At 40.4% G+C, this 19,132-nt stretch overlaps 3 protein-coding genes across 6 annotated transcripts; 1 reads left to right on the forward strand and 2 right to left on the reverse strand.

Annotated features, from left to right (window-relative positions):
- Nucleotides 1–491: 491 nt before the first annotated feature.
- On the forward strand, nucleotides 492–6,601 carry hsd20b2 (hydroxysteroid (20-beta) dehydrogenase 2). 2 transcript variants are annotated; one of them, XM_083685098.1, is made up of 11 exons: nucleotides 492–709; nucleotides 1,446–1,492; nucleotides 1,817–1,892; nucleotides 1,986–2,096; nucleotides 2,259–2,326; nucleotides 2,594–2,638; nucleotides 2,838–2,872; nucleotides 2,977–3,058; nucleotides 3,213–3,278; nucleotides 3,817–3,918; nucleotides 4,418–6,601. In XM_083685098.1, the coding sequence occupies exons 1-11, from the start codon at nucleotides 541–543 to the stop codon at nucleotides 4,553–4,555; spliced, it is 939 nt and encodes a 312-aa protein (XP_083541224.1). In that variant the 5' UTR covers nucleotides 492–540; the 3' UTR covers nucleotides 4,556–6,601. The 2 variants fall into 2 exon arrangements, with proteins under 2 accessions (XP_083541224.1, XP_083541223.1); XM_083685097.1 differs by having other exon boundaries at nucleotides 495–709; nucleotides 3,817–3,966.
- On the reverse strand, nucleotides 5,670–13,843 carry slc12a9 (solute carrier family 12 member 9). Of its 3 annotated transcripts, XM_083685070.1 has the most exons (14): nucleotides 13,520–13,843; nucleotides 11,863–12,111; nucleotides 11,499–11,633; nucleotides 11,163–11,300; nucleotides 10,653–10,955; nucleotides 10,414–10,521; nucleotides 10,054–10,165; nucleotides 9,735–9,892; nucleotides 9,538–9,620; nucleotides 9,322–9,446; nucleotides 8,973–9,165; nucleotides 8,713–8,887; nucleotides 8,407–8,553; nucleotides 5,670–8,176 (listed from the first exon to the last, which is right to left on the reverse strand). In XM_083685070.1, exons 2-14 carry the CDS (start codon nucleotides 12,062–12,064, stop codon nucleotides 7,323–7,325), a joined length of 2,733 nt encoding a protein of 910 aa, XP_083541196.1. In that variant the 5' UTR covers nucleotides 12,065–12,111; nucleotides 13,520–13,843; the 3' UTR covers nucleotides 5,670–7,322. The 3 variants fall into 3 exon arrangements, with proteins under 3 accessions (XP_083541196.1, XP_083541198.1, XP_083541197.1); XM_083685072.1 differs by lacking the exon at nucleotides 13,520–13,843 and having other exon boundaries at nucleotides 11,499–11,514; nucleotides 11,863–11,999; XM_083685071.1 differs by lacking the exons at nucleotides 11,863–12,111; nucleotides 13,520–13,843 and having other exon boundaries at nucleotides 11,163–11,397; nucleotides 11,499–11,609.
- Nucleotides 13,844–14,321: 478 nt separating this feature from the next.
- On the reverse strand, nucleotides 14,322–16,543 carry LOC310800979 (uncharacterized protein; the record flags this gene model as incomplete). The annotated part of the gene is made up of 2 exons (XM_083664883.1): nucleotides 14,322–15,672; nucleotides 15,889–16,543. 2 exons carry the CDS (start codon nucleotides 16,541–16,543, stop codon nucleotides 14,939–14,941), a joined length of 1,389 nt encoding a protein of 462 aa, XP_083521009.1. The 3' UTR covers nucleotides 14,322–14,938.
- Between the last annotated feature and the right edge of the window lie 2,589 nt (nucleotides 16,544–19,132).

Consider the following 19,132-nt stretch of genomic DNA (forward strand, 5'->3'; position numbering starts at 1 on the left):
ATGGAGATAATACCCAAAAGAGTGTATATAGCTGCTTATGTTTATCTGCAGAGGACAACAACGTGTCTCTATACTGGCTTGTTCAAACTGATACACTTTGCTATTGATTAGATTGCCTTGCTGCAAACCCGTGGTCGACCGGCCATACCATGTTGATAGTTAATGATAGTTTGTGCAGATTAATGCCATACCTGCAATTGTGCTATTTTAATTTCAGTCAAAACTCAAATTCACCTTAATAAAGTCCTCGTTCAATTCTGAGGACTTTTCTGAACCAGATATTGAAATTGCTATCACACAAAATAGTGCCTTTTGAGGTAGGTTGGAGAGAATCGGCAACAACCACTGAACTGTAGTATTTTTGGAGTCAGGGGCGGGATATGACGCACCAGGCAATATTTCTGACCAATAGACTCATGAGAGCAACATTCATGGGCGGAGCGTTGCAGATCAATGCATGATAAAGTAAATGTTCATCTCTAATATAAATCAGCAAAGTATGCTATATTTCAAGCACTGTCAGCTGCAATTCGCACAATCATGGATACAGTCTCAGACTCTAGGCTTTTGAGGGTACTGGTCGTTATTGGTGGCTTCACTGTTCTTTACTACATGCTGAAATGGACCTGGAAATGCTGGTGTGGATTCAGAGTTTATGTGCTGTCAGACATTTGGCACGTTGATTTAAAGTCATATGGACAATGGGCAGGTAATTACTAAAGTCAGTCTCTATTAAAATAATGGTGATCATACATTACATGCCTCATACATTACAGTTTTTCATTTAAGTATATATTTGTAATTGCATTTAAAAGAACAGGCATTTTACAAATTAAGAACTTGAATAGAAGCTTGCCTCAACTGGTTTAAACATTTATACAGGTACCTTTAACTATTCATGCTTTGTCTATTGAATCTATTACTATACTTTTCCATCTGCACAGTGTGTCCCCTCTCAACTTATTATGTGCAATTAAAGACTGTAAGAGGCAGGTCACATTCTACTTTACAGAATGTTTCATCCTGTACCCAAGATAATATCTGTTGTTGGGCGAAACCGGATTTGTTTGGGCAATGTTCCACTTTAGTCTCATGTGGGAATTTTCTCATTGGTTATTGCCTGGCTGTTTATGTTGTAACTGTCTTTGGCAACAATTGTAGGGAGGTTGGTTCTAATGTTAACAATGCTTGACAATGGCAACTATAAAACAATTCATGCAATTTATGTATGTGATGATAGCCACCTGTAGTATAAGCACACCAGGACAGAAGCTATTTGCCAGTATTGTGAGATGAAGAGAAATATCCACAGATGTCCCTCCTGCAATGTCATTTAGTGTCAGACCTCTTATAGTTCTGCAGAGAGGATGAGAGGCCATGTCAACCGTAATACAGATTTATGGACGTCTTTTAACAATAGTCTGACCTTGGTTCCCTCTCTGCAGTTGTTACAGGTGCAACCTCTGGGATTGGTAAAGCCTACGCCAATGAGGTGAGTCTTTCATTGGAATTTTTCCAGAACATAATGCTTATAGGTTGCAGGACGGCCTGTCTCTCTGAACCCCATTTCTGTCCATCAAAACAATTTGTTTTAACTAAATGATGAGGGTGTTTAAATACAGCCATTCATAATGAACATATTTTATTGTCCTGGGTAGTCATAGAAGAAATTCTCTGACTTCATTTCAGAGATTTGGCTCAAGCATTTTTAGTACAGTAAGTCAACTGAAAACATTTAAGACTGAGCATTTAACTGAAGTGCTTTTACTGTACAGCGAATATGTCTTCACCCGTTTTTCTGCTTGAACCCTTACAGTTAGCCAGAAGAGGCCTAGATATCATACTGATAAGCCGATCAAAGGATAAGCTCAATATTGTTGCCAAGGAGATTGGTAAGTTATTAAAAATAGAAATGTAGGCTAGATATACTGTGCAGGTGTGTTGTTCCACAGAAATACAACTGTATGTCAACCTGTTTCATCCAGAGTGTCAGTATGGACGGAAGACCAAAATCATTCAGACAGACTTCACAGAAGACCATGGCATTTACCCTATTATAGCCAAGGGACTACGTGACCTGGACATTGGCATTCTTGGTACTTATGGCAATTATTTCAGAAAAAAAAAATTCAATCAGGGGACAGAAAAAAAAAACAGACAGAGTTTACAGTATAAGGGACAACAAATGGATGATTATAGTGAAAATGCGTCATCATTATTAACATTGTAAAATCTTATTTCCCAACCCTGATGTACAGTTAACAATGTAGGCATGAACTATGCTGGACAGTTGGTGCATTTCCTTGATGTACCAAATCCGGAGCAGGTAGGATTCAAACCACACCTTCTCCACAATCTCAAACCAATGTATGTATGTTACTTTTTAGATGCTATTTTGTTAACAACAGGTTTATTATCATTTAACTAATCGTTGACTAACATGAACCATATGAATCAGAGGAATTAAAAAATAGGTTTTAACTTTCAAATAGAACAGAAAGTAACTCCTGCCTTGAATAAAGGTTTGCCTGCTTTGCATTTGAGTTGGTAAATTATGGATTTTGATTTGTTTTTCGGTCCCTCTCTACCCTAGAGAATCACCCAGGTGATCAACTGTAACATCCTCTCTGTTACCCAGGTAAGACTGTTTTCCGTCTGAATAATTTGGTCTTTCTGATACACCTGCGTGTATGTACCTGTTTCTAACTACAGTATTTATGTCTCTTATAAACATTTATAGCCTTTAACCACTGTGTAAAAAAATAAATTGATCTTGTTAGTAATATTTAGAGGAAGACTATGATGATGATGATGATGGTCTTATTATCATTCCTCAGATGACCAGACTGATTCTCCCATGCATGGTTGAAAGGTACATATGCATCATTGTGATGATATCTATGGAATGTAACAAAGTCATACCTCATGGAAGTGTGCTTACTATGTGTCTCTACATTCCTGTCCTCTCTTTCTCAGAGGGAAAGGTCTGATCATAAACATCTCTTCAGAAGCAGGAGCCCAACCACAGCCCATGCTGTCTCTTTACTGTGCCACTAAGGTAATTCTCACTCTTTCAGTTTATTCTCTGTCACAAGCATGCCAATCCCACACATACTCAACCTAAAGAAGATAGACACATTTCCTATGTGCTAGTTTCTCAGGCAACATGTACTGCATCAATATTTACCAGATCTCCACTCTTTTCTTGCCAGGTTTTTGTGACTTATTTCTCCAGATGTCTGAATTCAGAGTACATGTCACGCGGAGTCACTGTTCAGGTAAAATAGTTGATGTGTAAAAACTGATGTTTTAAACGGGCAATCTGGGATTGGTATATCAATTTTGAAATTTAAATTAATTATATATACTCTAGCCATCAATTATTGAAGAATAAAACTTATAAATGCTTCACTGAACCCAAAATATAAGCTTGTTTTACACCATTGTTTGTAAACAATGTAATTGTAAACAAAAACTGTATAGCTTCAAAGCATGGTTAAAACTATAATGGTCAGTCATCCATAGCTCTATTTATGGACATGAGAGTGGTTACGTTTCTCCAGCCACTTCCCTCTGCTGTTTAACAAAAAAGAGTGGCTGGGAGACCGCTCTGCTGTTGTTTAAATCCCAGATTGCTCCTTTTATGTCCGATTTAAGAATTCCTATTCACTCCAACAATTTAATATTGATACCCTTTCTGTTTAAGCATGTTCACTATACCCTTCCTTCCTTATGTTTGCATTACCTCCTACTTCTTACTGTACACATTCTTTACTCTCTTTGCATTTATCATTTATGTATTTTTCTTTCCTTCAGTGTGTGGCACCCTTCATGGTCTCCACCAACATGACACAGAACATGGAGGTCAATTCCTTTGTGAAGAGTGCCTCTGACTTTGCCCGAGGGGCTCTAAACACAGTAGGTCACTCCAGCTACACCTGTGGCTGCATCTCCCACGCTCTCCAGGTCAGAAGGATTCCTCAACCACTCACACAGTACATAGTGTACACACATTCAGTCAAAACTATGTTCTGTCCAGTATCTCGATTTGAGCTTTAAAATAGTGGTAAATGGCCATGATAAATTAGTAGCCATCAAGAAATGATATTGCATGATAAACGTTCAGTGGAGAGCACTGTTTTGTTCCAAATTAAGTGCTTTCTAAAATCTGGTGTTGAGGTTGTGCGCTGGACTTTACTTACCATTTGTATGTTTTGTTTGCAAACAGGGACATATGCACATATTTGCCGCTAAACGTAGGATATTGGCGTTTTCTAATTTTCAGTGTGGCCAGAGAGGGCAGCAAACACAAAACGTCATGATTCACCTTTAACTAAACAGGGATGCATAATTTGTGTACATTATTTCCTTGTGTGTGATTATAAATCTCTCTCTCTCTCTCTCTCCTGTCCCACAGCACATTGCTCTCTCTATTTTCTTCCCAGATTGGCTGCGCCTCTCGTCCTACTGTGTCAGACAGACAGAGAAATTTGCCAAAAGCACGCAGAAGAAAATTGATGAAATTACAGAATGTTCTGCAAGAAAGGAGAACTAAGAAGTGAATAAGATGTTTCTACAGAACTTTGTTTGCAGTGCATGAAAAAAGAGGGCATATTGGACATGTAATATATTATTTTATTGGAGATATATTTTTACATATAGTAGTTCTGCTTCTGTTACAGAGAATATGAATGCTAACTATACATATAAATCAAATTAATCTATAATATTCAGAAATAAACAGATAGTTAAACAACAAAAAATGCATTATTGATTCTCAGTTGAACTGTTGAGCAATGAGAGTTTGGAGTGTATGGAGTCGAGATTCACTACAATGTGGAAATATAAAGGAAATAATTCTGTTTTGTTTGTCAACACTTGCTCAATTGGTGTGTGTGTCTTATATAAAGAGTTGTGTTAACTGTTTTGCAAAAAGGTGCTTAACGTTAACATTTTGTGTGAAACCAATGAGAATTTTCTTTTTTCTTTTAACTGCTTTGCTGAAAATGTATGTTATTGCTGTGGTAATGTGAACTTCAGTTTCATACAAATGGTGTAAGAAATAGAGAAAAAAACTGTAATAAGTTATTTGAACAATATTACTGGTCTTGATTGATTGGCTTTAAATGTAATTGGTAATAAGATGCAGATTGTATGATGTTAATGCTGATATATGACATCCAAACTGGTCCTGAACAAGTCTTGCCCTGAGTGCAATCGAGAATGATCTGGTCCTCTGTGGCTCAGTTGGTAGAGCATGGTGCCATATATACTGAAATGTATGCACTCACTGCAATGTAAGTCGCTTTGGATAAAAGCGTCAGCTAAATGGCATATCTGTGTGACATCACAGGTGTAGCCCTCAAGACACCTACAGTACATACTCTTATACTGGAGACACTATAAAACACTATACAACTACTTTAAAGAGTGGTTGTTGTACTGTAGAATTAGTGAGAGAGAGTTATGTGAATGAGAGTCTGTTTTCTGCCTTCCCATTGAAAAAATATAGATTTGCAATAATCTGCCCATGATATTACCCAAGTTTGGATGCAAGAAAATATGGATGTTTTATGATTAATTTTAATAAAGCACCACTCTTGGTATCAACCATCCTAAAAGTAACATGGGATAGGTGACCTCCATTTGGTTTTAATGAATACACAGAAAATACTTTAATATTTATTTCATTGCATTTTATCAACTCATTCACAAATTGAATTACTTTCAAATATGTATTGGCATATGTATGGAGAAAGCATACTTTTGTTTATGCTTCTTACCAATATTCAATAAACCACATTTTAGGTAATTGCTTTGGTTTTTCCACTTGATAGAGTAATATGATTGAGCTGAATCCTATATATGGATGCCCCAAAAGTTGTCCCTGGCACTAACTGATCAGTCCACTCAAACCTTGGACGTGAGTATGTGTGGCACCACCTGAGAACAGCACATTCATCCTGTTGAGTCTGAAACATACAGTAAATTACAGCTCTCTATTCATGGTCCCATTTCAGCTTAAACACAGACATCCCACATAACCCTTTAGCTTGGTTAAATTCATAAGCTTTCATATAGCTGCAGATACCTCTAAACTAATATTACGAATTCCAAAAATGGTATTCCTAAATACAAAACTCAAGAAGTCAGTAACATTTCCTTTGTAATGTCTGTACATAAGAACAGGCACATTATTCACATATTCTGACAAATAACAAAAACAGTTCTCAAGTATACAAATTCTGCACTGCTCACACTACTCTTCTCTTCTTCAGAACATGAAAAAAACAGACAAGAGCTTTTACCATTTACACATGAATAGTCATCAATAAACAGACAAATGGTCAATTTAGTTTGCCTGTTTATGGCTTGTTGGTGCTTGATGTGTAATATGAATTTTCAGGCATTAGGCTAAGCCCTAATCTAGTGTAGAGAAGGGTCACCAGGGAGGTTGAATACATTTTAGACCACATGGTGGTCTGAAAAAAAAAGCATTTCAAGCAGGACCTAAAAATCATAGAGGAGATAATTTGGTCCAGCAAAACTACCTTAAGAGTCTCCCAAACTCAGTCACAAGCTGAGGCAATTCGCATGAGAGGGTTAGTAAACGTACCATAAACCAACCAACAAGGAACAAAAGATTCAAGTTTACATTGTTAGTTAGCCTTTTCTCTTTTACCTATAACAAAATAACATATTATACAAATATCATTTAGCTCACTGCTGGCATGACAGACCCTTTGGACAACACGAAACATCCCGGGCCACAGTGTCATTCCATTCATTGAGTTAAGTCAACATTATCAGCACTGTGCTGTGCTGGGGTTCTGTTAGGGAAATAAGGCTTTGGCAGGTAGATCAGAACACACAATCACATCATTAAGCTTTGCCTCATATTTCATAACTTAAAAGTAAAATGATTACCCAACCAACACAAGCGCATGAGAGTATTCCATTGAATTACAGTGTGAACACAGAAATATTTCTGAAGATACAGTACAATCAGATGAGTGATTCAAGCTGTGGTTATTTTCTTCAAATAAAAAAAGTCAAATAAGTGGTTGTCAGAACAATGTGTACATTTGTTATATTACAATATGTGAAACTATGAGCTTGAGGAGCAGAGCTTTACTAGAACATTCCCTTATATAGTGTGTGTGTGTGTTCATCTTCTGAATAACAATAACGGATATTTTCTTACTACATTATGAGCATATACTGTAATTGGATCAGACACTGATCTGCCTATACTGTATGCTCCGTATCAAGTTACATGACATGAAAGTCATACAAAATCCCAAACACACATACAGTGAGACTCAGAGCTCAGTGCATGTGACTGGGGTGAGGCCATGAATCAAGAGAGTTGGGCCTAAACCATGAGTCATGGCTTCCAATTGAGTGAGGTACTGCTGTGATTGGCTGGATAGAGTTGGTGGGCGCGGTAAATGCAGGAAGCGAACGGCAGCTTGGGCACTGTTTTCCATCAGCAGGATGTTGACTGCAGACAGGAACTCCTCTGAGAGAGCTGGGACTGGACTCGTCAATCCCTCCAGTTCCCCCTGCTCCGGTCGCTCCCCATAGAGCTGCACCACAGAATCCCAGGGTACTATCTTTATGGAAGCCCGGATCCTCAGCTTCCTCAGCAGCTCACGGAAAGTCTCCTCCTTAACCACCCAGCCCTGGTCACTGGACTCAGCCTCCACACACAGGAATATTCTCATCCTGGCATGGCGCCACCTGCTGGACATGTTCAGTACACATGCCATCTGCAGCAGGAAGAGGCTGCAAACGTCCACATACCCACTGCTCCCCGGCTGCAGCAGGTTGACTGGCCACACGTCGATGGTCCTCTCTGCACCGTCAGTCTTGGTCTCTTTTCCCTCCCCCTCCAGCTGGAAGAAGTAGCGGCCCAGGCACACATTCTTGCTCATCTTAATAGCATCTGAGATGATTCCAACATACTCCTCCGGCGTGAGCCAGCGTGGGCTCTCCACGTGACGGACTGGGGGGAAGTGGGCTTGCAAAGAGGGCAGGTCTACCCCAAAATTGTCCCCACCATCACCTTTGCCCCCCCCCGATGACTCACAGAACGCAGGGTCTTGGAGGAAGTAGTCCTCAGGGGTGCAGCTGTCATAGAACCCCAAGACCAGGGTGTTGGGCTTCATGCCGCCTGAGAGAGACAAAAAAAAAGAAAAAGCAAGAGGGGAATCAAACACATTACAATTACATTGCATACTAATGAGGGAATTCATTACTTCAAGCGAAACTGCATAATCTGCCACTTTACAAACTTATACCCCATTAGTATATAGCATGAGCTTCATCCATCTTCTACATTTGTCAACCTTTCTATTAGAGTACACAATGACCAGAAGGTTATGAGGGATATGTGGGGCTCACCCAGGCCAGTGATGCGCAGCAGATGCTGTGTGCCCTGTCTCACAGAGGGGGACAGGGTCAGGTCCACAAAGGCTTTCACCCCCAGCTTATCCACCAGACTTAGCCAGAAGTTATACTGTTGCTGAACTGGGTCTGAGGGTAGGGTGTCTGAAACACAGTCAAGGGAGGCTGAGTGACTACATTGCCTGGAAACATTCTACTTTGTCATAAATAAGATGACAGATCAAATAGCTTTAGAGTTCACACAGTGATAAGCGGTTAGTCAAATACTATTGGCAATCAAAACCCCTAATCCTAAATTATTACCCAGGTCTCCCAATTGTACGTGGCCCAGCACAAACAGGCCACCCTTCTTCAGCTGGTTGACAAAGTTGATGAGCTGGCAGGAGGAGCGAGGGTTGGCCACCATCAGCAACACCTGTGGCCTCCAGAACTTCACATGGTCCTTTCTCACATCCAACATCAGCAGATATTTACGCACCTAGAGTAAGGGGAACAGGGAGAGAGCAAGGTGACTTTAAGTGTTTGTGTATGTACTGGACTGGTGCCTGTGTGCGTGTGGGTACCTGATGGAAAATGAGGGCCTGGCTGATGTACCCCCAGCTGCTGGTGGGTGATCTGTAGTGGAGGAAAAGCAGCAGCAGCAGGAGGAGGACGATGCTGGCTGAGGAGTACACAGGGTTAATGACGAACATCATAACCAGACAGCTCAGGATCCCCAACAGACAGGTGTGCCAGGAGAAGACCTGGAAGGTGGGCCTGGTGGAGACAGACACAAAGAAGGCAGGACTGGTATTGTGGATCAATGCTACTGTACACAATAGATGAAGCCTTGGCATAAACACAGTATGAGGATCATAAGTGAAAGATCTTTTTAAACAAATTGTCAAGCATGTTTCTATAGTATCTGACTACCTGAAGTTGGGTGCTGATGCCCACTCAAGAGCCAGACAGGCCAGGTCGACAGCAGCATAGGCCAGCAGGTAGAAGACTGTAACCAGTCCAGCAATAGCATTGATCTGGCCTGCAAACACCACACACTGCAACAAAGGCACACCAAGCACTATTGAGAGCATGTTTTAAGGTCAAAACACTGCACAGATGAATACACCATCCATCGGTTTTCCTCACCTGTGCCATTCCCCAGGTATAGAGCACTGCCACCCATGGGTTGCCTGAGCTTGATGTAATGGCAGCAGGAGCCAATGGGAGACCTATGAACACAATATCAACATTACAGCACACCTCTTAAACTCATCTATTGTAAATGAATACACTGCTTTGTCACAGTAATAGCATAACTTTGATTGTTCCTTCTTCAACCTTACCAAATAGTTGGTCCAGTGCGAGGGCATGGAGAATCCTGGATGCCCCGATCAGAGAGCACATGGCAGCCGACAGGGAGGCACAGTATATCCCGATGGTGACAAATGGCGACCAAACGTTTATGCGCTGGAAGAACCCATAATCTTGAACCAAGAGGGCCCTGAAACAAGAGAACATTTTATATTTGTAGACTCACCTGTCATTGACTGACTTATGAACAAAGTACATACATTTGGAGACTACATATTCCCCTAACTGCATACAAGCATGGAAATGTTAGAGATAAGAGCAGAATTCAGAACACTGCAACCCATTTCAGACCTGTCACAGGTGGAGCTGACCAGGAAGAAGAGGAGCAGATAGACTATGAAGGTGTAGAGGACTGCAATAATGGTGCCCTTGGGAATGGAAACACTAGGGCTCTTCAGCTCCCCTGCAAGTACAGATAGAGGCGAGAGTGAAATTAGCATAAGTATGAGAGAGTGTGTGTGTGTGTGTGTGTGTGTGTGTGTGTGTGTGTGTTAGTTAATGAGATATACAGTAACAAATGTAACATGTAACAAAACACCCAATTTCCTTGAGTCATGTGGCAAAATTGTCAATGGCTTTTTTCAGCCTGTTCTGACAGCTGTCATTAGTTGACAATGTGATTGTGGAGTAAACTCGATATTAAGACATCACCTGACATGTTGGCTCCAGCCATGATTCCGGTGCAGCTAGTGAACATGACAGCAAACACAGTAGCGAATGACATGACCGAGTTGGTGCTGTAGTCCAAGGTGTAACCCGCTGAGAAGAAAATGAGGAAGAGCTATGTTGCTATAACTGCTCCCAAACTAGCTATACGTCCTTAGTCTGAACAGTTTCACATCCCCATCAACATTTTCACTCTCCCCATGACCTTTCAACCCTGCACTCACCACCCAGGTTATTCCTCAATGTAGTGGCGTTGAAGCCTGTATAGCTGACGTTGTAATGGAAGGTCTGGTTGCCACGTCCCTGGTGGTTGATGACAAAATCCAGGGGCTTCATTGCCAGAGGACTGATAAAGATGGACAGCAGGGATATGGTCACCACCAGCAGGATGGCAAAGGAGGCACGGGCGTAGATATGAGCACCCACCAGGCACACCAGCAGACAGAGCAGGAGTACCACAGAGGCATACAGCACTATGTACCAGTAACCCTGAGGGAGCACCCGCAAGCCTACTGACTCAGAGGACTCTGGGAGGGGGGTTCAAAAGACAAGATGATGAATAGAGGGTGCATAGTGACATTTCAACTAATTTAAATTTTTCAATTCCCAAAATAATTTGAATAACTGATAAGAAACATATATTGTGCTAGTAGTAAAATAAATTGTTAGCACTAACTAACATGCTAAGAATCATGATTAAGTCGTCATCAGAACTACAACAATTCAACACTGACCTGGGTCCTGACCAAATATGTCAAGTATGGCCTCTACAAGACCAAGCACATACACTCCACATGCGCACACCTTGGCAAGGAAGAACATGAGCCCAATGCTTCCTCCAAACTCTGGGCCCAATGATCGACTGATCATAACTGGCAAACATTAAGTTAAGGGGTTCAGTATTATGAAAGGATACTGGATATTTTGCTTTTGATGCATCTAAGACATGAAGGTAAGAATTTGCTGTAACTAGTGTTGCAGTAAGTAAAGGATGAACAACATCTATAATATGAGCGCATACAGAAACAATTACAGAAGTATTTTTGCTGGTCTGAGACAGTTAAGGATACAATAGGCCCCACCGCCCTGCACAGCGCCATTGGTAGAAATAGCACAGATGGACAAAATTGTAAGGGAGATAATGGTGTAGGCTACAACCAGCATTAATAGGCCCTGCAAGAGTCCTGCATGACCAACAACAAACCCTATGGAGACATCATGAGAGTTTTAATCTTTTAGGACCACAATTACAGTAATTCATTTACATGCATGCACACAGACAACTTAAACTCACTCTACAATGTTAAAATCTGGAAATGTATGGTTACAACTGTATGACAAGCAGGCATGATAAACTAAACCTGTTCAATTCAATGAAGTTAAAAGTAAGAACCAGGCTGCTGATTAATCTCCATAGAGAGAGGCTGTACTCACCAGTTCTGAGGAAGAGTACAATGCTGAACATGGACAGGATGGTGGGCACCATCACCCCAAAGAATGTGTTGAGTTTGCGGGGTGTACTAGGACTTCCAGGGCTCGTGTCGCCGGTGCCTGCTGACCCCATGCCACATATTGTCGTGTCTACGGCTAGACCACACACACCATGTGTGAGGAGCGGTGTGTGTTCATTAGACATGGCCTTCAGGAGAAGCCTCTCAAGCTAGATTTTCCACACAGGTCGTCCTAAAACCCCGGTTAAAATGAGACATTCTTTACAGAAAGAAGTCAGCGAGAAAGCTAAGAAAGCTAAGAAATGAACACTTGCCGTAATAGTTTCATATTCACAAAATGCTTCATTTTTTTAATGATCCGTTTAAAGGTAATGTGCAATATGCAATGCTGTTCATTGGTCTTTTAATGATATCTATTGACTTTTGAAGAATATCATTTATATATGCTCATCATAATCCAAAATAAGGTTGTTTTACTCCATTGTTTGTTAAAGGGGAAATCTAACAAAGTGGTCTCCCTGCCACTTTTTGGCGTAAACAGCTAAGGGATGGGGTGGAGAAATGTAATCACTCTCAAATTCATATAAGGAGCTAATGGAAGCAAGGACTGACCATCCATAAGATGAACGTTATGGTTTTTACAATGTTTTGAAGCTATACAGTGTTTGGGTTATATTGTAGACAACCAATGGAGTAAAACAAGCTTACATTTTGGGTTCTGATGGGGTAAGACATTTGAACGAATGTCATTAGGCATTTCTTAGGCAATTCTTCATCATATATCATTAATTTAAATGTCCAGAAATTGATGTACCAATTCCAGATTGCCCCTTTAATAAACGATGTGATGCTGCAATATACAAAGTCTACAGGAAACATGTTGTCACCAGGAATGATGTAGCATGAATAAAAACAAAACGTGTTGCTCATGAGGGGCTGCAAATACTTACCAAATCTCCTGACTATATCTCAAACGGGACAGGAGATATGCTTGTTCAAAGTTTGAAATTTCAGGTGTTACTGCCAATCAGTGTAATTTCGATATTTCAATTTCGATATTTCAAGTTGTTAAATATAGCACCCCCTTGTGCCAATAAATATGTAATTTTGTAAATGCCAGATCTTTATGGTAAGACGAATGATTCACCCAAGTTTCGTAAAAATTGTCCCAGTGGTGTCTGAGATATCGCGTGTGACATGAGACATAGTAGGGGATACTGTTGATCTCATGACAGTCATAGCATCCAGAACCAATCTGAAAGTTTCTACTTTTCACCACCTCAGCTTTAGGAAACCATGTGGCCGTTCGAATTTAAGAAACCAAATAAGATTTCAAGGTGATGGAGGTAAAGGCCGCTAATGCAATGTATTAGAAATGCTAAATAAATTGAAACCTGATGGCACGCCCTGGCACGGGCTACAAACAAATAAAAACACTTAATATCAAGTTTGACGTTCGTAGACCTCTCATATCCCAAAAGGGGAAGTGGGCGTTATAAACAGTGGTGATCGAGCCACTCAACCTGCAAGCCTACAATTCCGCGAACAAAGAACAAAAATGTAAGGAATAATGCATCATTGCATCACTCAGTTGTTGAGCAAAATACCGGCCTGATCAAAATGGGCAGTCGGTTACTCACCTATCTCCGTCAGTCAAAGGAATCAATGAAAACACTTCCGCTTGTTAAAAACTCCTCACCCTCTGTCTGACTGCTCGCTTGCTTGCTCAGTAATTTCTTCAACACAGATTTCTACTAGGTATCTCCAACGTCATCATAGGGGCTGGCTTTCTTTATGGCAATAACTAGCTAATCTGCAGATGAGTAAGCCCTAACAAGGTATACATAGAATAATAACATTAATTAATAGCATTAACCTATTCAAGTCTAAATGTTTACACTCTCTATATGATGGACACTGACCTATTTATGTATCTAGGTGGTAGAAATGCTACCTTCTCTCATCCCTAGCTTCACAGCTAGTTAACTGGCTATTTGTTCGGCGTAGGTCACGGGACAGTAGAATTTGTTCATGTGACTGCCTAAAAGGGGAGGGTAAAAATACCACAAATACATGATGAGGAAGGAGACTGATACACCAAGGGCGAGGAGGTATTGGCATAAAAAAAGAGTACCAAGATCCTACTATGCTCTGACTGCATCCTTGTTGAGTCAGAAATATATATCATCCACATTTTAGATAAATTCACCAAAAATATATTAATGTTTATATTATATATATGTAAGTTTCTATCTCAAATAAATTGTTATTGTTTACAAATTAAGATACTTTTGTTTGTATGACTTTGTGCAGGTCAAACTAAAAAAGCACTGCACATACTTATATAGGATACAATTGCACATTAAACAGATAATCAGAGCTGGTAATGAAATGATGCAGAATATTTTTGTTAAACTTAAGGCATTATGATTTATTGAGGAAATTATGTTATGGACACTTTCAAAATAAATAAATTTTTGCTCAAAACAAATACATCAATTTCCAGTTAAAATATTGTTAATATCTGCTGACTGAAAGCATAGCTACCATGTTTTTAATGTTAGTTTATGTATATTTTGATGGAGTGTACCTCATGTTCAAACAGACAATAAAATGTACCAAAGAGAATGTTCCTTGTTGTTAAGCTGTGGTGCAACGCCATCAACTCTTGTGACTCAACACCAAAATACACCATACATTTCAACATTGCACTACCAATTTAGATGAGGTATTCTTTAATTCAATTTTATAACTAAACTATTTTGTTGCAAACTGACAATATTCATAACAACCACTGTTGTACAATTGCTTTACAATGCAATACATAGGTACAGAGTTGCAGACCTACTAATATTTGTGACATAACAAACACTGTTGTATGCATATGTAGAAAAATGCAAAAACATTACAATACAAATAGACATGATTAGCTTCAGTATACATGATTGCTTCTTATTGGGGTGAACTTATTCCAACACAACAAATAAATAATATCCACCAACCCTCTAAAATGTATATTAAATCACAATACGAAAATTGTTTACAATTCCCACCCTATCTCAAGTTGAATCCTGAGACTGTGAGTTGAGGTGTGGCCAGGTATAGGAGGGTCCTGCCTGCACTAGAGAGAGAATAGGATGGGGTGAGGTGAGGGCAGGGGAGTGGGTCAGCCTGTGCTTCTTAAGCTGGCCAAGCTCCCTAAAACAGCATCCACACTGGGCACAGCGGTAGGGCCTCTCTCCAGTGTGGATGCGCTGGTGCTTATGCAGGCTGTCGAGGTGGCGGAAACGCTTCTCACAGTACCTACATGGATACGGCCGCTCTCCCGTGTGAATGCGCTGGTGTGTCTTCAGGCAGTAGAAGCGGCGGAAGCCACGGCCACACACATTGCAGCGATGCACCTTATCTGAACTCTCCCTCTGAGCCTGTATAGGCCCCATAGGATCAGGGTCACCTACAGGAGGTGGGACAAAGCCCATGAAGGTGCTGTCACTATCATTGTCACCAGTGGGAGCTGTGATCTGTGGAAGCTGTGGTGATGATGACTCAGAAAGGAGAGGCTCTAGCAAAGGGATATCAGGGTCCTCTTCAATTTTAACTGTTCCCTCTTTGACATCATCCATCACCTGGATTAGGTCAAGCTCATTCACACTGCCTGCTGGAGGACCCATCTCAAACGCAAAATTGGTGATGTCAGAGGTTTCCTCAAGGGCTTCCACTACCAGTGTTTCCCTGTCTTGCTCAAGTGGAGTTCTTCCAGAGTCCTCTCCTCCACCTGCAATGGCTTTATACTCTGCAAAAGACAAACGATAAACATAAAAGACAAACAATAAGCATATTCCAAAACATTATTGAAGTATTCCTGATTACTATACTCATTTATTTGAAAATGCAAATGTACTGTACAAATCATGGGCCTCTACTTTGATGCAAAAGGTAATAGTAACATTTACTGAGCAGGTGACTGTTCATTTACTGACTGCATGCAAATATCAATTTCAATGGATACCTTTCTCTACGACTCCATCATTTGTGATGTAGAACTGACCCTCTGTATCATCGGGTTTTGAGGGTACGTTTCCAACCTCCAATTCAGGAGCTTTAGTTGTTCGCGTGATGTTGGAGGAAATTGTAGACGAGGATGCCCGTAATCTTTTAAAGCTTGAACTGCTCCTTGGCCATTCATGCTGCACAGTTGGTAAACAAAGACCTACACTGGGGAGTGACTTGGAAAACTGAGATCGTGTGGATGAAGCTCGAAACGACTTGGGCGCACGGGTAGAGCCCCTGTTCAGCAGCAGGTTGGAAGGACTCCCCGTAGCAGTGGTGGGGGGGAGGAAGGGAGACTCTACGGAGCCCGCACCTATATTTGATCTCGGCTGGTTATGATTGAGAAGTAAACATTGTTTGATGTTCTTCTCGGCCGCTGTCATATAGTACCTTACAGCCTTGAGTTCACCCTCCGATATTTCCAGTCTCTCTGTCAAACTTTGGTTCTGACGATGAGACTCCGCAGCGGCAGTCCGAGCTGCAGCTAGTTTGATGCTAACGACCCTCGCCGTTTCTTTCAAAACGGTCTCAACGGCACATCTCACCGCCTGATCAATGGTCGATGCTAGTTCATATTTAAGAAAAGAGACACTAGCGTCCATCATAAGGCTCATGGCAGAGATTAGTTAGATGATTGGATATTTCCCAAGTCCCACCACACAGTTACAATGCTGCTGCTTGTTGTTGGGTTGGGCTTGCCTTACGTTATCTTGCTTGAAGTTGATGGTTGCCAGTCCGTCAGTCTGGTCAGGCACCTGAAGAATGACAATAATAATTTAAAAAAAAACGTTAACATTAAATACTCTGATTATGGCATAATGTGCTGGTAATCAGAAATTAGATGTTTTTTTTTTTTATATATTCGTAGTGAAAATCTGGATACTCACGACAACATAGCGTCACTGTCGCTTTGTTATGATGTCAAATGTGTTGCAGCTTTGTGGGCCTTGTAGTTTGCATGAGCAACCATGAATTTCACAAGAATATTAGATGAAAAACATAGATTATTTCAAACAAAAGTGGGCTCATTATTAAACAGATTTAACTTGGCCCAATTATTAAACATTTGCTTGACCCAATATCAAAACAAGCACAGAATTTGAGTTATTTGTATATGAACAGAGCCAAGACAATATACTATTTGTAACTCTAATAGAGCAAGCCCTGAACATCCTGCCTGGCATTATTCAAGAGGGTGCATCTGAAATGTGCTGTATAGCCAGACAAGATTCTATTGGTTAGACCAAAGCAGAGGCAAAGGCATTTTGCTAAAGGGGCAATTACTGTAGAAGCACTTTTCAGTATGGTGATTATACTGTGACAATAATATATTCTTTACATTTATATGTAGTCTATACATTTTTATGCCATATAATTGCCACAAATGAAACATTTGTGTTAGGAGCACAAAAGGGGGGGGTTTACATTCAATCAGATGATGGACTGCAAATAGCTACCAGGTATTTGACACTATCCCCTGGAATAGGTAGTCATGTTTGCTCTTGTGCAAATCATATTGCCCAGATATAATTTACATTTGATACATGTATAGGCTCAGCACTTCACAGGTATTGCCATCCCAAAGGCTACATAAAGTAAAGGCAAAATAGCAGGCAACATAGTGTATGGCTACTTTATTCCATACCCAACAATGGTGGGCAGGATAATCCCTGTTCATGCTAAAACTGCAAGTGGCAATGACGTGACAGAATTTTTAAACATCTTCGCCAGATTAACTATAAGGGTCGGAATGACTGTGTATCTATACAATGCTGAATTTGGCCATTCCTACTCCTGCAGTCCAGTGTCAGTGTCCATGGGAACAGGGTTCCATGTGACTCAACTACGGATTCATGCCATAATACTTTAAAATCACAACTTGGTAGGTGGCACTGGTAGGTGACTCTAATAAGACAGAATACATTCCAAATATGGTAAAGATGATCTCCTTAAATGTTTCACTGCCCCCAACTGTTTAAGCAAAGAACTGACGTTTGCTATCATTTTAACATTTTAACAATGTTTTTGTTTTTTTTAACAAAGTGGCCAACATTAATGAACAGTGACAACATTATTTCTCTGCACACTTTAGTTATCCTCCGAACCAATGTGCGGATGAATGTCTGACAATCATTGTGGTTGCGTGCTTCCTCGTTATCCTCACCATAATTGTGATGTACTCAATTTGCAAAAGGAAGATAGATGCGACAGGGGTCTCTGAAGGCCCATCAACTATAGAATGGGAAGACCAATAGAGAGCCTATGGGAAGTATACTTGAATGTGTTAGGTAGACACCTACAGGCTGAAGGAGACCATATATGGTTTGCAGATATTACAACACAAATATGAGTGTTGTTGTTTTTTAATCAAGTTGCATATTTGTAAATTAATTTATTTCAATACTATTTTTATTGCAATGTTTTTCAAATTTGAAGTAAAGTTTTGTTTTTCATATATTTAGGATCTACAATATGTGTATGTATTTGCATTCCATTTTCATTTAAGTTTGCACTTAGCTATCACCCATATAGCGTGCAAAATGCAATATTGAGTCTATCAAAAAGTTATCAAACAAAAGCCACTATATTTTTGTTTTAAGAGAAGTAGCATCATTCTTTATTCCAGCAATGCCTTAAATGAAAAGCCAATATGAATTTATCCTGTAAGGTTGTGGATTTGTTTTCATTTGAATTAGAGGCACCCCTATACAGGAGCTGAAATGTGAAGTTATTGTATGTCTATGTGTAGCCCTAAAGAATATATTTTCTAGATGGCGTTCCATGGGCTACATGCATCTTTTCCATCTGTGGATGTATGGCTCCTTGTGTCCATCTCTTTGCTCAAACCCTTGCTGTTGCTAGGCAACCTATCCTCATTTACTACAGTCCCTTATGGGGCCTGCAGAGGGACAGGGCAGGTGGGACATACCATTGCCTGTCTTTGTGGAGGGGGGAGGGGGGGGGGTGCTCTTGTCCCCCTGCATGTAATATTGCAGCCTCTTGGATCAGTACCTTGCATGTCCAAGCCCTATCAACCCTTTGTTTGAAACATGCACTGCAGCCAGATTCAAAGAATGTAGTCTACTGTATTCTGAACTTCAAACACATGCACTTTTTGACTTTTTCAATGACCTTTCAGATTGCCCTGACTCAAATGCAAATGAGAGCAAACGTTTTCACAACATAAGTGTTGCTCATTCAAC

Source organism: Argentina silus (assembly GCF_951799395.1).
Source record: "Argentina silus genome assembly, chromosome: 2".
Lineage (NCBI taxonomy): Eukaryota > Metazoa > Chordata > Actinopteri > Argentiniformes > Argentinidae > Argentina > Argentina silus.

Coding starts and splice junctions, on each gene's coding strand:
- hsd20b2 (XM_083685097.1), top strand. CDS start 541: ATGGATACAGTCTCAGACTCTAGGCTTTTGAGGGTACTGGTCGTTATT. Junction 710..1,445: donor GTCATATGGACAATGGGCAG/GTAATTACTAAA, acceptor CCCTCTCTGCAG/TTGTTACAGGTGCAACCTCT. Junction 2,097..2,258: donor CCTGGACATTGGCATTCTTG/GTACTTATGGCA, acceptor CCTGATGTACAG/TTAACAATGTAGGCATGAAC.
- slc12a9 (XM_083685070.1), bottom strand. CDS start 12,064: ATGTCTAATGAACACACACCGCTCCTCACACATGGTGTGTGTGGTCTA. Junction 8,888..8,972: donor AGGCCCTCATTTTCCATCAG/GTACCCACACGC, acceptor CCCTTACTCTAG/GTGCGTAAATATCTGCTGAT. Junction 8,554..8,712: donor CGTACAATTGGGAGACCTGG/GTAATAATTTAG, acceptor ACTGTGTTTCAG/ACACCCTACCCTCAGACCCA.